Below are 15,867 nucleotides of genomic sequence, written 5' to 3'. Positions count from 1 at the left end.
GTAGACTGCCTTGTGCCGTTTGAACCCACTTGCAGACTTGGAATAACAACAACTTTAGTTTGCTTACTCATCCTCTAGGCTTCTTGCAGGAGCAAATAGTGGACTCTACACTTGAGCCAAGACAGTTCCACCTCCATGTTACAAGAGACCATCGTTAAATGGCTGTGCTGCACCATTGCAAATGAAATGTCTTGAATGCAGCGTGTTCCAGCCCTGCAAGAGGGCTTGAAGAAGAAATTTTGAGGATTTAAATGTTTTTAAACTATACCTAGTGTCAAAGCTTAGCTGTACTTGCCGTACTGTAGAAACAACAGGTGTATGGCCTACATTTTACATTAGGGCAGCGGCCCTGGTTGACCAGGAGATTGTGATATGCTGTTAGGCAAAGGCCCGTGCCTTCCAGCAAGTTTTGCTCAGACACTTCTGTAAGTAAAATCGGTGGAAAATTTTTTTTGTTCTGAATGGGTGATAGTAATGTTAAGATGACAATTTTCCTTTCATGTCCTTGTCCCCAAGTGGGTGAAGAACCAATACTTCTCCTCAAGCATTCATGGCTACTCATTTGAGACACTGAAGATAGATTGACTGGTAGAATTGAACAGACTGTAACTAAGAGCAGTTAACGAATAAAATCTATCACACACCAAATTTTTACACTTATTTTATTACACCGGCTAGACACGCTAACTACTTATAGCATTTGTACTTTCCTTAAGTCAGCATTGTATAGAAAGTCTGACGCACGGCAAGTAGCCATTGCTTAAAAATTGCTGTAGCCTTGCAAGCTTCAAAACAAGACATAATACCAGCAATCCAGTCATAAATAAATATACGATCAGTGAATCTTAAAGGTCTGCATTGCCACATGCAATGCATGATATCACAGTCAAGAAATGCAGTTGTTCTAAGCGGAGTAAAGAGAAGTTCAGACAGGCACTTGTGGCAACTTGCACTATGCCAGAACATTGAAAGGCTGTGCCTTTCACATGCCCCTACAAGGCCCTGTCGTTGCTAGTTGTAGCAGTCGCCCGCAGCGCCCTGTCCAGTGCCCTGCGCAGCAGACGGGAGGCTACAAAGCGGTTCTCTTTGGCGTCCCTTGGCTGATCGCACATGGCCAGCAGATTGGAAAGCCCGTACTGCTCGTCGACGCTCTTTGGAATGTCGTGCATGAGCCCCCCGTACGATGAGTAGAAGGCACGGGGTGCAAGCAAACCACTACACACAGCATAGAAGTTGTGGTCGCTCGCGGCGTGCGAGCACAAGTCCTCTGCATTGAAGCTGAGGCAGTCATGGCACATTTCCTCCCGGTGTTCCAGCCACTGCTTCCAACCTGGCCGCCTTTCTGCGGTGCAGAGTTAAGGACAAAGTTTAGTACCAAGGCCACACTGCGTTGCCCTAATGGTGGAGGCCCTGTACACATGCACACAACTTCCACAAAGGAGCCTTTACTTTGTAGCTCAGGCATTCACCATAGTGCATTTGACAGTTTGTGGCTGGGCAGTTTGACAAAGCAGAATATGCCCTGCACCTGCAGCTCTCATTTCGCTTGTAGTTGTTTAGTACAGGTACACAACCATTGCGGTCAGTGGCATCATAAATGAAGAGAGATAAAGGATGTCCCCATCATATTTTGAAACTAAGCAGGAAGCAGATAGTAGGTCAACCAGGACATTGACGGCATTATTGGTTCTTAATATTTATGGCACGCTGCCATGAGCCCATCAGTATGTCTTATGCAATATCATTTACCATTATTCAACACATTGCAACAAGCTTTTTTGAAATGTTCCACACAGCAACATTACTATCACATCGCAATGTAACTGGAAGCTACAGAACTGGCGATTGTATATTCTGAGGTCATATTGAATCGAATAAACGTGTACCAATATTGCCACATTTTTCACTCTTGTTGGCAAAAAATAAAATAAAATAAAAACTTAGAAAAGCCAGGTGTATCAAGATCACTCCCCACTAAAGTCTCTGTGCAGTCAGACATGCAAACATGGTTGTATATTGCAATACCTGTTCAGCAGACTGACATGTCTGCAGACTGACTGACAGCCACTGACATGTCCTAGTATGGTCGTAACAGGGGCCACAATAATGTGAAAATTCTATTACAAGGCCATTCCGCATTGCACCGAGTCAGTAGTTTGAGCAGCAGCTCCTCATATGTTGACAGGGTCAACAGGCTGCAAATGGTGGATAAAAGTGGCATAGAAGCGAGCAGGAGGAATTGCTTCAATATGCTGGCCATGTTTACGTCAAGTTTCTGTGTACGTCAAGCTACAGGGTGTGAAAAGTAGCAGACTGAAGAGCTGTGAGTTTTAAGTTTCCCTGTTTTATAAACTTTGCAATCCTTGTCCATTCTTCTAAATTTGAGGCTATATAAATGACCTGCTGCCAGCATTTCCTAGAACTTGGCTTTTTAGATGTGCACCAAATTTACTTCACATCAATTCTCCACTTGTGTAATGAGTGTTTCTGCCTTTCACATTTACTTGAATAGCCTGAACTGGTAACAGCACCCGCAACGTCGTTCAGAAACTCACCTGCTCGGACCTGCACGCGGTCCACCACAATTATATTTTCCAAGTCGACGATCCTCACTTCACCCTTATCGTTGACGGCAAAGTTGTCCATGCTCACATCAGTCATATAAAGTGCATACTGAGTTGGGTTCTCGGTCATCAAATCGGCCATGTCGAGCAGCTGCAGAGAGATGTTAGCTCGCACAGTCCAGCTGGCCAGCTCGAAGTTAGAGAGAGGCTCTCCCTCGTACGTCTCGACTATTGTGCGACCGCAGCTGCCCAGCAGTGTCGGGAATGGCCAGTCATCCATGCGTGGAAACGTCTGCAAAGTAAGCCATCGGATCATCAAATTGCACAGCACATTACACCAATGCATCGGACATTGCCCTGATGTGACTGGTCAAAGCAGGCAAGAACCTTCTCACTCGCTAAAGTCGATAAAAAAAAAAATGTAGTTATTGCGTAGTTCTAAATACTGCACTAATGTCGTTCTTGCGTACACCCTGGTATATTTCTAAATCCCGCGCTAATGTTCTTGTGTAGGTCTCGGTGCAGTTCTAAATCCTGCACTTAATGCAGCTGCACTACCTTGAAACCTGAGGAAGTGCGCAGCACGGGCAACCCAGCGATTCCCTTGGTGATCGCGCCGATCGCGCGCTTGCCGAGGCGGTGGCGCCGTCTTTTGCGCGGCGCGGGACTCGGCCTGACGTTTCAGAGGCGTTTTTTTTTTTTTGCGATTTTAGGTAAATTACTGTATTTCTTCGTTATTTTTGTAGTTTATGTTATTTTGGACCTTGTTAGTTTATTTTGCACTGGTTTTGAGCATTGTTAGCCTTGTTTTAGGACTGTATTGACCACTGCGTGAACATACGACATGAGACAGTGTGGATGGACAAGCCGGACCCCTAAAGTGTTACGCACTCAAATTTCACAGTCGGTTTACGCACCTGCAATAGCAGTGGCTCGGCATTGACGGTGACGGTATAAGCGAGCACATCGGCCGTCCTCAATGCCCCTTGGCGACGCGCGACCATGACTGGATTGTACGAAAGCATCATCAGCATTCGGCGGACCAAACGCGAGGACGGGCACGCTGTCATGTCCTGCTCCTTCCTGACGGCGAACAAGTGTTTCATCAACGCCGCTTCGTGTGTTTTGCCGTTGTCCACGGTACTGCGAACCGCGCTGGCGACGTTACATCGTCGACTGCGGCACCAGCGACGATCGACTTCGCGAAACTCGTCGTCATGCGCCAGTTTCTTGACTACCACGCGCGTTCCGTTCAGTTCGCCCATGAAGACGTTCTTGGCGTTGAAGAAGCGCAGCACACTGCGACTGTACCAGCCCGCCAACTTCACGTCATGCATGTGCGGGCACAAGGCATCGCCGAAGCAGGCGGGACACTTGTGGAACTCGTGGAAGGCCTCCGACGCCGGCTCTATGTGGAAAGAAAGCAGGAATAACGCGTAGAGGAACACGCAAGACGTCAGCAGCCAAAACAGTCGCCATCGAGCCCGGGAGTAACGTATTAGCGCCATGCAGAATGAATGAGATCCCGGATAATGTTCGGAAACTTGGCTAACCGATATGCTGAAGGTGACGGGTGCAGCGGCAGCGTCCCCACGAGCTTTCACCTTTCCTTTTCGGCCGATCTTGCGTGGATGCTTCTAGCGACGGCAGCGAACGACGATGTAGAGCACGTTCGGTGACGTTTCATCCTTTCCAGTTGACTGCACGCGGCGCGCTTGGAAGAAGAAGATGTTCGAGAATCCAAATTGACTTGCATCAAATCCGTATAGTTCGTGTGCCAACCCATTCCTTGTGAAGTGTCGCCTCGACAAAAATCACACAACAAACGAAACGAAACCCGCGGTTACCGCGATGGCACTTGCGGCTAGTTCGGCTTGCGCTTAGGCTCTGTGTTGGCTACAATTGACCTCTGGAGGGGCTAGGGCATCGACTTCGGATCGCGCACTTTCTGTTTCGCGTGTGTTTCTGTTTGCGACGCACGTGCACGCGTGTTTCTCCGTGAGTTAGCCTTCATTTCTGACAGTACGACATCTGAGACGGTTTCATGGGAAGAAGCAAGAAGAAGACAAATAAGGAGAACAAATCAAGTGAGTGCCGAGACACGAAAAGTTGTCGGTATCAAGGACCGTTGTTTATTGCTCGTCAATATTTCAGAACCAGGCGCGAGGAAAAGTTCGGAAAACCTCAAATCAGAATGCAGCGTCGACGATCTCTTGTCTCAGGTGACTACTTTCGATCTGCTTGCTTGTGGCGAAACTTATGGTCTGTAAGGACCTGCGTTGAACCCAGCATAACCAAACCCATTAGTGGGGAATATTCGTAAATGTCATGTTTGTGCTGAGATAGTACTCATGTTGCCTTCGTTGTACGGTTCTCACTTAATTGCTGTGACATTGTTTCCTGACCAGATGGAAAGCTGCGTGAACGAACTGCAGTACGATCAAGCAAGGGAGTTTGGCGAAAGCGCCTTAAGGATGGAACCGAACAACCTGAAAGTACTCGACGCCCTTTCCAGTCTACTGCTCGAAATGGCTGATCCCGCAAGCGCCCTCGAGGTAAGACCATTAATTCGCACCAAAATTCTTGTGTGTTACAGTTTGTAATGACCCTACAGCAGCAAAGATCGGTGGATTTGATTACGTTCACTCCAGTTGCTGTCATTCTATGATTTGCATTGGGAAAATGTCGCGGTCACCATGAAGGTTTCCAGACATCAAAATTATTATTTGTTAATCAATGCTTCATTTGTCTTGATTTTTAGGCTTTTGTATTCTTTCATTAAGGGGTGTTGTCACCAAATTGTTGCTTTTGCATTCCACAGAATTCCCATACACATTTGTCCGTTTGAGAAATTCACTTTTGAGTTGTAGAAAACGTGCTGTAGCTCACACAGATGTGCCCTCCAGTCATTCTTCTCCAGATAACTCGTGTCAACTGGATATATTGAAGAAATGCTGCTTTAAATTAGTGCTGCGCCTCATTTGTTAAGAAAATCAAATGAAAGCTGAAGACTATGCAATGAGCAATAGCATTGTAATGGTGTGATAGGGAGCACATGTAGGTGAGCGATTCGGTAGGTGAGGTTCAGAGGTAAAAGTCAATCTAGGGAGGCTTTGTAAAGCATAGAAAAGGTAACCGGTGATCTATTTGTGAGACCAAAATGGATGGAGTGCATGACAAGATAGGAAGCTTGTAGGTAGGTGGCTGACGCTGAAAAGGCATAATTGGAGAGCTTTCATTCTGCAGTGAACTTAGCGTTACAGTTTAAGACGGAAACAAACAGTGCTAGGCATGGGACGGTGAAGAAACGACAGACATCAGCGCCCTGTCTGTCATTCTTTCTCCATTCCGTGTCTAGCGCTGTTCGCTCCCGTCTTAATGACATACCAACCAGCCAAGTTAGGTGCACTCCTGCAGTTCATTAAATGTACAGAGTTTAAGCTCTGAAGAGCTTTTCTTTTCTTTTTTTTTTCTGACTTGAAAGGAAGCTTGGCTGTTGTCAGTGTAATAAAACATTTTATGATGTAGCGTACTGCAAGTGGGCAATTCACAATGGCAAAGCCTTTGTGCATAACATTGAACTTAAGATGTGCGGTCTTTGAACCTCACCATATGCAGCAGTTCCATTGTGTGTGTAAACAAAATAAAATGTATGTCTCACTTTTGACTGTTAGTCACCCAAGCACTTTGTTTCCTTTCCTTGCCCACTTCCTCGGACCGTCTTTTCGAGAAATGCAGTTATCACAACTGCCTGTTTGTGCAGCTGTTGCAGAGAATGGTCCAGTTGGATCCGGATGGGGGCTACAGGAAATATCTCAGCTTGGGCCAGCTGACAGATGGCAAGGAGTCATTGGCACACTATGCTAAGGGAGTGCAGATACTGTGCAAACTGCTCCAGGAGCGACAAGGCTTGGCTGCTGCATCCTGAGGTTAGTGCCAGCTCTTTCACCACTGCACAAAACTTTGTTTTTAACCATTCACTGGTAAAAGAGGCTCAGTGTCTCCTAGGCAATAAATGGTGTCTCCTCCATATGCAGTGATTCTGCCACATAGCAGGTATTATTTTATTGTACAGTTAGTGGAAAACAAAGACTCCTTGCACAAGCATAGTTAGAGGTGTTCGTGTGCTGCTTTGTTACAAGTGCAAGAATATGCATTTATATTGTGGCTGCTACCATAATAGCATGTCCAAAGTCATACATTAATTGAAAAAAAAAAAAGCTACATAAACCGGCAATAGGCATGCATAAGTATACCAAATTCACAATCATTTTTGCTCTCCCAACTGAATTCATGGTAAATGACTTGTGATAGCCTGAGGCCACTTTGAAACAACTGGCAGTATGCTTTATGGAATGTGGTCACTTTGGTGTCTGATATGAATTGAATGTTAGGTTTCACATTGCTTTGTTATCCCAAATAATTGGGAGAAATGTCAAGCATTACTGGAGTGAGTGTACATTTCAAAATGTGCATTAGCCATGTCTTGAGCATTTGCATTGTAGTCGGGCATGTTGACATTGCTGTTTGCTTGTTTTTAGGAAAGCAGTGGGGCTGACCTCAACCGAGCGTTGTCATCAGCTTATTGTGCCATGGCCGAGATCTATATGACTGACTGTTGGTGAGTTGCCTTAAACGAGGTGTATTTGTTTTTATTGTTACTGCCTGTTCCCCCTTTCTTTCTCTTCTAGCAGAGAAGTGCTTGTAACTACTTACACATTTCTCACATTTTGGGCACAGTTGCACATATTTCACGCATTAAAAAAGTGCACTTGACCATTCAATGAGTTCAGAAAGGAGTATGCTTATCTGCCGCATTAAATGTTACAAATCAAATATAGCAGTGACCAGAAGAAACCAGTAACATGAGATGTCTTATCCTGACTGCAATCAACATATAGTATTGAGTACAAATGGACTAACACTTAAACCTTGTTATAATGAAGCGGAAGGAGGAGTAGAATTTCATTTATGTGCATTACGTCATTATATCCATTATTTCCCTTGACTGTAATGCATGCCGAATGGCCTGTGCATATTTAAACATGAAAAGTAGACGGTGTTGCAGCCCGCAGTGCAACCATACATCCGTGCATGCGACGGAATTTTATTGAATCTAAAAAAATTTTTATTTGGGCACGCCACGATTTGGCACCTGACGCGACAGTCTTTATGATAGCTACCTTTCGTTCAGTGTGACCATCTTCGCTTCTGTTTTGCTCTTGGTTCAATCATTATTACCACAGTACTGGCGACGTGGACATCTTCTGGTCTGCAGTGCGAAAAAAGCAAAAGCCTCTGGGATGTTCTGCTTGAATGTGTGCAGAATCAGCAGGGAGGCTTGTGCGAGTAAGCACCAGGGGGCAGTCAGTGGGTGAGGCCTTACTTTTCTCCCACCCAAGCCAATGAAGAGGCCTCAGTGACAGAGAATACAATATCGAAGGCCTCGCCTAGTCGCACAAATGTTCCATAGCATTCGTGGAAAGTGACATAGCCAGGAATTTTTAGGGTTCATAGACGAATTTACTTTGTTACGTTCATTGACATGACAGCATTACCTTGTTAAAACATAGTTTCAAATACATGTATATACGAGAATTTCAAGGGGATAATTGACCTCGTTGTATCCAACACATAGTTATAGCCTATTTGTTCTTCAAACAAGGTTTGACTGTTCTGCCAGCTTTGTTAATGTAAATAAGCATGCCAATGATGTGCGAGATCTGTATTGCTCACGTGCTTTAACTCTAACACAAAAAAATGCTAAGTGCTGTTCTGTATCCACATATTTTGTCTTTTTTTTCTATGAGGTTACCATGGCATACTGAATAATGTTTGTCCTACTGTCAACATGGGTAAGCTCAATGATCTGAAACAAATTTAAGATGTACCATCTTAGTCAATTGATGTTGTTTATTTTAAATCTTTATGAACATGATAACGTCAACTCATTTTTCTTTAATTTGAACACACTAAGTTCATTGTAGGAGTATAAGACATTATGTAGCCTACTTTCAAATAGTGTGGATATAGAGGAGCCTTTGGGCAAAACTTCATGCTCAGAATAAGACTGGAAGCATGATGAAAAGCTAGCAAAAATAGCTGTTCTTGATGGCTAAATTGAAAAAAAAAAAATATTGCCACTCGCTGGAAGTGATTATGACAGTGGTATTACCTAACTAGGACGTATGTCTCCTCAGCATGACCTGCAAGATTTGAATTGATAAAACATCTGCCAACACGAAAACTCTACTATTACCAGCTCTGTGGGCTTACTAATATTGCCTCAGTGTTATATACTGCTCACTCATAATGAATTTAGCAAAAGTGAAATTTCATTATAGTTGGGCTTCGTGTGTTTGCTTTTGCATTGTGGCAATTGCTGAATAGCAGGTTTTTTTCTTAACTGCTGATGCATTTTATGTCGCCCATTGTTGAAGTTACGTATAAATTTATCAATCTGTCGATTAATATTTTGATCAGTCTCTAAGCCACTGTATAAGGCTCTGTATGGTGGCATTAATATGTCATGGCCATGCAGTGATGAAGAGGACGCAGAGCAGCAGTGTTCAGAGTTTGTGCAGAAGAGCATCCAGGCAGACCCCAGCAATCCCGAAGCCTTCCAAGCCCAGGCCAACTTCCTGCTTGTCAAACAAGAACATGAGGTGCAGTGAATTGACCATCTAAGTTCTTGCTCTTTTTAATCATGTGGTGGAGGCCACAGCGCCTGAACCGCATTAAATTTACATGTCCTTAAAGAGTTAACTTTTTGTTCATCGGTTTGGTCAATACACAGGCATGTCCACAGGTCAGGACAAAAAGGGGGTGTTCTTCGCAACCATCATCTTTACCTGGAAGCACATGCGGCGAATGCTACGTTTTTTACATTTCAAATGCACCTTATCATCAATCATGTGGTTCTGACACTTGTTTTGTGCTTATCTGTATTGAAAAGAATATTGGGGTTTGTCTTGTGTGTGTAACTCCGATAGAAAATAGGCACTTGCCGCTCCAAATCGTAGAATGGTTTTCTGTCTAAGGAAACAAAGAAATCCCGAGATCCATATTGTATACAGCTTCGCTTTACAACACTGTTCTTCTTCCTTATGAGATAATGTATCAATTCATTGTGCCCCTCTTAAAGGGGCCCTCCAACACTATTCAAACCCCCATTTTTTACTTGCGGGTTGCGTAGACTGATGGCTGGGAATAATTTTAGCATAGGTCTAAGCACCAATATCAAATGATTTAGTATTTTAATCACGCACTAAAGTCTCTACATCGCTGCTGACCGCATCAGCGCGTAGTGGCGCTCGCCAGAACTATTGCGGGCGGAAATGACGACGATGCGCGCCAGCCTATGATTGGATAAATCTAACATTAGAAGTGATCGTGGCGTGGCATCAAAGTTGAGATTACTATTGGGTTATGTTCTTCTTTTCTGTGCTTTTTCAATGAACTCCAAATAGATGCCGTCGCAAAAAAAAAGATCACTACAGCCACAAAGCACGACAGAGGTGCTGGCTGCCATTTCGCCTCTGGTTTTTTTTGCCTGCGTCGGTCGGATGTCCATACGAAACGCTTCTCCCTCTTCTCTCTTTTTACGTCTGTACGTTTGCGAGCAACCTCTTTCTGCACGTGCGGTAGGCTTTTGATTGTTGTTGAAGTGGTGCAAGTAATCCTCTTTATTGAATGAATTTGTGATTCGTCTGGCTGCTCACTGAACAACCAGCGTAGGGGCGACCATGTTTCACCGCCCTTGCCGCTCCACAAATTCCCGTCTCAGAATGAGAGGAGGGAGTGACATGGAATGTCGTTGTAAGGAACAGCAGACAAAGCCTCGCCAGCCTCGCTTCGACGCAGTAGCAACCGCTCAAGTTCTGACAAGTCAGGTGTCAGGCACCACATTTGTTACCATGGCAACGATGTCAACAATACGTTGGAAAGGACAAGCAAGAATGGTGTGCAAGCTTCCCCTACGTAGGAGCGTTCAGCTCATTTCATAGGGGCTCTCTGAAATGTCACAGGGCGAGTGAAATGCAGTCATGTGACCCCATTAAAATCGAGTTGAGGGCAGGCAGTTTTTTTTCTTGTATTTTGAATTTTCTAGATTGAATATTTTCGGACTGCGTGCCACTATTGCTGCCATTCTTGGTGCACTAACCTGTCCGTACGTCAGTCTACGCAACCCACGAGTAAAAAATGGGTCGTTGTAAAGTGTTTCAGGGCCCCTTTAAAGTGGCGGAGGTTCGGCTTCACTTTCGGAACGTAATTTTCACTTCGGCAATATTTTCTTTAAACCTCATTAGCTAACAACTCACCTTAATGGTGTCAGATGTGGAGCATCCTTCCAATTGCAAGTACTCATTTGCTTTGTGAGCAAAAGCCCTGACTGTTCTGTGCAATGCAGGCAGCAAAAGAGGCCATGCAGCGAAGCCTTGATCTGTGGCTACCACAGCACGAGAGGCTGCTACTGGGAGAAGATGCTGGAAATAACGACCCTGTGGATGTGAGTGCTTGCTGATGCATTTTCTGTTGCATGTCTGTTGACAACGTGCAATCATGCTGCTGTGCTTAGTGTACATTGCTCTATATTGCTATTGTTATTTCAGGTTTGTCCCCTAAGTTATAGCAGCCGAGTAAACGGAGTCAAAGTGCTAATTGAGCTGGAGATGCTGGATGTAAGTATGGCTTCATGAGATAAATTGTCTTTCAATTATTACACAAAAGCTGGAAACATGTGTGATGTGGACGTTGTAATTGAAGCAAAGCGGCGGTTTTATTATATGTACTGGATATCAATGCGGGTGCCCATAATGGCAACAATGAATTAATAAGACAAATAGGTTTTCACATTGCATGCATATGTAAGAGATGATGGGCATATTAGAAGGGAATATGAATAATGTGTTTTGTTCTTATGTAACTCACAAAGCCGAATGTACCATTATTTGTACTCCAAGCTTGACTCCTTGAAAAGTTCGATTTAAACATAGCACACTTAACGCAAATCCTTCAGCAACATTCTCAATACACTGGAGCAAATATTTATTTGTGCATAGCTTAGTAAACCAACTACGAATTAATGGCATATTAATATCAATTTACTCTGACCACATTTTGTTGTTTTGATTGCATGACGTGCTCCTCATAGCCAGAAAATGTTAAAATGAAGGAATTAACAGTGGAATCTCGGTAATGCGAACCCGGCTGATATGAATTTTAGCTGGATACGAATTTGCAAAATTCCCCGGCCGAATTCCATTGTGTCCAATGGGCCAAAATCCAGATGTTCCGAACACTTTTCCACGTCGTGACGGATGATACGAACTTGGGTACCGAAACCGTTGAGCGACGGCCGACAGCAGCGTGCTCCTGATGTACGTGCACAGTCTTGTTATTGTTTGCCACAACCACTGTAGACGAAGCTGCGATCGCTATCGACGCGACCACGTATGGCGACGCCGAAACTCCGAACGTTCACACGCATCCGATGCTCACCGAGTCGAAGCGATGTAGCTTGCCGCAACCACTCTAGACAAAAGCACAGTTGCCACGATCATAGATAGCAACGATGTAATTCTGAAGGCACGTGCGTGGCCAGTGCACATGGATTGAAAACGGAACTACCGTTCGCCGTAACCGCTGCGCACGAAACCGCAGTCGCTTTGACGCGACACGATCATCGATGGCGACTACGCAGCTCCGAAGATACGCATCTAACACAGCAGTAGATTAAAGGCAATAAAGTTTTAAAAAAGCACGAAGCATTTTGGCGCTCGTGTCATTCGCTGATAACTATGGTGGAGCGAACTTTGGCACTTAGTTTTCAAATGACCTCAAGGAAAGCTTTGACGCGCATGTTTGCGGCAGCCAGCTGCGCCGTCCCTTATCAGTCCATTCGCGTGTGTCTTTCTAAGACACACACGAACACACTCGAGCTCTTTCGACAGCAATAAATGTTTTGTGCGTATATCATGGTTTGAAAATGGATTTTGCTAGTTTTTTGGTGATACGAAATTTCGAGTGATACGAATATTTTCGCTTCCTGTTGAAATTCGTATAACCAAGGCTCTTCTGTATCATAATTTTCCTTGATGTTAATATGTGCTGGGGTTTTATGCGGTATACAGGAGGCCAACACTGTTCTCGATGGTTTGATTGAAGAAGATGACGGAGTAGTTGACGTGTGGTACCTGCTCGGGTGGCTGAACTACCTCCGTGGGCGAGAGTACCAGGGAAATGCACGATACTACCTTAACAAGGCTCGCGAGGCAAGTATATGTCTAATTTAGTTTCCTCCATTTATATGCGAGAGGATGAGACTTATGATATACAGGGACGTCAACAGCCGTTGTTCATCTCTAATGCTAGTGTTATCAGGCTGACCTTGTGTAATCGGATGCAAGTCTGTATCCTGTAATCTCTGAATTAACAAGGTTTTATTGGTATTATTCCCTAATATTTACTGTCCTCTAATATAATGTTATTAACTAGGTATGGGTGAACATTAAATTTGGGGTTCGAAGGGAATAGTGATTTCGTCGAATAATTTCAAATCGAATTGTTCGAATAGTATATATCACATATTTTAAAGGAAAATGAGCATTTTTGTCATGACCCAACTAACTTGCACAATATTTTTAAGAATTGGAAGTAGGCATGTGCGAGTGTCACTTTTTTGGTTTCAAGTGAAGTGGAAGCAAATGCAAATGGTCGTAAGATTTGCATAGTAATAGGGCCCAAGTTATAAGTGGTAAAATAGGCTAAGTTTTGGAAATTGCTATACTTAGCGCATATAAGCCCTCTTAATACACTTTTAACCTTAAAAAGAGTAATTAATTGAGGTGCAGGTAATATTTATATTTTAAACTTGGAAGTGAGGCTTTGCGGCAGTGCGGATTTCTCCTGGAAAGGTGGTTTCGTGGAATAGCAGCCCCATGCTGCAGCAAAGCCATCTTTTCAGGGGGTTACATGCGGTCATATTCCTTCGTTCATTTCGAATACTTAGAAATTTCGAATAATTTAGATTAGTGTTGAAGCGAATTCGCGTACTGTAATATTTGTTAAAATATCTGAAGCGCTCTAATATTTGCCCATCCCTATTATTAACGACAGTGTATATTTTGGGTGTGTGTCAACTACACAGTTATGCAAAGCTAGAACGTTGGCTAGGCAGTTTTTTTATAGAAGCACCAGTGTTCTGCCTTGTAAAGCAGGCTGATGTTGAACATGCATGTGGCTCCAACATGCAAACATTTAGCCTAGAAGGTGAGTTTATCACCTGAAGAAGCGAAAAACTGGAAACAGGATAGCTACGGAAGCGTCCCTACTGAGTGAGTGTCGGATTGCAGATAGCTGTCGGCCATTTGTGCAGGACTTCAGTCTGCCCTTCGGTGAAGCATTGTTATTGATCTTGCTGATTCGTTGTATGCCTTTGTGTGTATTTGTCTGCACAGGTGGCTCGCAAGGTGCGCTTTGATGATGCAGATGAGCTGGCACACATTGAGGAGCTCTTGGCCGAGTTAGGGCCAGAGCCCGAGGGAGAAGATGAGGATGAGGACAAGGCCAGCTTTGCCAGCGAGAGTGAGGAAGAAGAAGAGGCCATGGAGGTGTAGGACACTTAGGAAGAATGTGTGCTTGGAATGAACTGATGGTGAAAAGAAAGCGAGCAATCTTTTAAATGTGTGCAGGCAGTCATCTGTGCTTATTTCTGATGACACTCTATTAGGTTCGCGTGTAGGTTTTTTTACACAGTGAGACTTTCTTCTGGGCCTAACACCTTTCACACCTTTGCTTTCTTTTGCTATTTTTTAAAAGGGCATGAAGGATCAAGTCAAGTTATGTGGAGCCTGGCCATTAGAAACTTGTCAGTGGAAAAAATTGACATATTTATATAGTTTCGAAAGGTCACATGCTCATCGCAAACCTCCAACATTATGCATGCTGTGTTTTGTGTTAGTGGTGCCGTAACAATGGGCACTGTGATGGTTGACCCTTTCCAGTCTGAATGCCTTAGGGGGGATGTGGGGCTAAAAACACGATTTTAGAAAAAAATATATACATTTTCAAATTTCAGTTGCTTTGGCTGGATGGCTCATTAAAGAACATGCTTATCAAGTTTGGTTGTCATCTGTAAAACAGAAAGAAATTTTAAAAATTCTTTTTGCGTCTGCAAAGTGGGCAAGAAGCCGAACGTGAAGTGAATGCTCGTGTTAGAATGTTTCTTCTTCGCGCTTTTTTGTCACAGAAGACCTTCTGTCGAGAGTGCATCAGAGGACAAACAAATAAATTAAAAAGGCGCATTTTCAGCCACGCGCCAACATCATAGTCGCTGGAAAACTATAACTGAAACTCAAATTGGCGGAAACGTATCACGTGACCATCCGCCTCTGCATTCACACCAATTCTAAGGTACTCCTGCTGTGTTTGTGTGCCACTCGTCTTATACGTTCGTTTTCCTGGGGGTTCATTGCGATCAGCGCGTGGTCCGTTTTTAACCAAAACGTGTTGTGACCGACATTCACAGCTCGAAAGCTGCAAAAAATTGAAGACGATTGCATGAAATTGTCACAGAACAGTGTCATGTTGATGAGGAAGGCTGTAATTGTGCAGGAGGTCACTCTGATAATTTTTTTGACCATCGAAATAAATAGCATGTTGTGAAATCTTAAAACACATTTTTCTCAGTTTGCACTTTTGGAAGGAACGAACCTCTTTGGAAAACTATCATTTCCAAACTGCTTCGCCAAAAGCTGCTTACAAGGTTATTTCTAGACCGAAATTTTGTCAGGAACAAGATAAGATACTTTTCTGATCCCTAAGTAGTTTCTAACACAAAAAAAAAATGTTGCAGTGGCTTAGCTCGGCTATGCCAGGATAACGTAGCGTTAGCAAAGGTTCAGCTGATTGTTCTTAGCTTTCCTGATTGTCTAGGATTAGCTTGATTATCATGCTTACTGCTGCTCCAATGACACAAACATGGTATGCATATTATGTGGCACATGTATATTTATTTTGCCGGGCAACTACTTCGGGATCTGATGAGTTAAGCTTCTCCGCTCTTCTGCGCCGTTGAGCAGCATTTGCGCTCTCCTTCTCCATGGCTAAACCGCACTGGCAAACGCCAGTCACAGGCGCTATCAAGCGGCTCCAGCGCAGTGTCAGACGGCGACTGCACAGCGAAAGCGAACAGCTGCGCGCGCGCTGGCGCCAGTACGTCTACCTCGGCTACGACGTCACTCCTCTGGAAAGCGCAAACCGGCGGCAGCGGCGGAGTGCGCGGGAGGTGCCGGCTCTGATG

At 44.1% G+C, this 15,867-nt stretch overlaps 2 protein-coding genes across 2 annotated transcripts; one reads left to right on the top strand and one right to left on the bottom strand.

Moving 5' to 3' along the window:
• Positions 1-640: 640 nt before the first annotated feature.
• LOC119387569 (divergent protein kinase domain 2A) lies at positions 641-4,421 on the bottom strand. Its single transcript, XM_037655000.2, has 3 exons — positions 3,482-4,421; positions 2,556-2,856; positions 641-1,342 (listed from the first exon to the last, which is right to left on the bottom strand). The coding sequence occupies exons 1-3, from the start codon at positions 4,070-4,072 to the stop codon at positions 993-995; spliced, it is 1,242 nt and encodes a 413-aa protein (XP_037510928.1). The 5' UTR covers positions 4,073-4,421; the 3' UTR covers positions 641-992.
• Positions 4,422-4,503: 82 nt separating this feature from the next.
• On the top strand, positions 4,504-14,262 carry LOC119387570 (uncharacterized). Its single transcript, XM_037655001.2, has 10 exons — positions 4,504-4,651; positions 4,719-4,786; positions 4,973-5,119; positions 6,328-6,497; positions 7,111-7,185; positions 9,106-9,229; positions 10,975-11,073; positions 11,177-11,245; positions 12,698-12,838; positions 14,024-14,262. The coding sequence occupies exons 5-10, from the start codon at positions 7,157-7,159 to the stop codon at positions 14,180-14,182; spliced, it is 621 nt and encodes a 206-aa protein (XP_037510929.2). The 5' UTR covers positions 4,504-4,651; positions 4,719-4,786; positions 4,973-5,119; positions 6,328-6,497; positions 7,111-7,156; the 3' UTR covers positions 14,183-14,262.
• Positions 14,263-15,867: the final 1,605 nt, after the last annotated feature.

This window comes from Rhipicephalus sanguineus, chromosome 3 (genome assembly GCF_013339695.2).
Source record: "Rhipicephalus sanguineus isolate Rsan-2018 chromosome 3, BIME_Rsan_1.4, whole genome shotgun sequence".
Classification (NCBI taxonomy): Eukaryota; Metazoa; Arthropoda; class Arachnida; order Ixodida; family Ixodidae; genus Rhipicephalus; species Rhipicephalus sanguineus.
This window is presented reverse-complemented; position numbering and strand designations above follow the sequence as displayed.

Coding starts and splice junctions, on each gene's coding strand:
- LOC119387569 (XM_037655000.2), bottom strand. CDS start 4,072: ATGGCGCTAATACGTTACTCCCGGGCTCGATGGCGACTGTTTTGGCTG. Junction 2,857..3,481: donor CCGAGCCACTGCTATTGCAG/GTGCGTAAACCG, acceptor CTTACTTTGCAG/ACGTTTCCACGCATGGATGA. Junction 1,343..2,555: donor CCGCGTGCAGGTCCGAGCAG/GTGAGTTTCTGA, acceptor TCTGCACCGCAG/AAAGGCGGCCAGGTTGGAAG.
- LOC119387570 (XM_037655001.2), top strand. CDS start 7,157: ATGGCCGAGATCTATATGACTGACTGTTG. Junction 11,074..11,176: donor GAAATAACGACCCTGTGGAT/GTGAGTGCTTGC, acceptor TTGTTATTTCAG/GTTTGTCCCCTAAGTTATAG. Junction 11,246..12,697: donor TTGAGCTGGAGATGCTGGAT/GTAAGTATGGCT, acceptor TGCGGTATACAG/GAGGCCAACACTGTTCTCGA.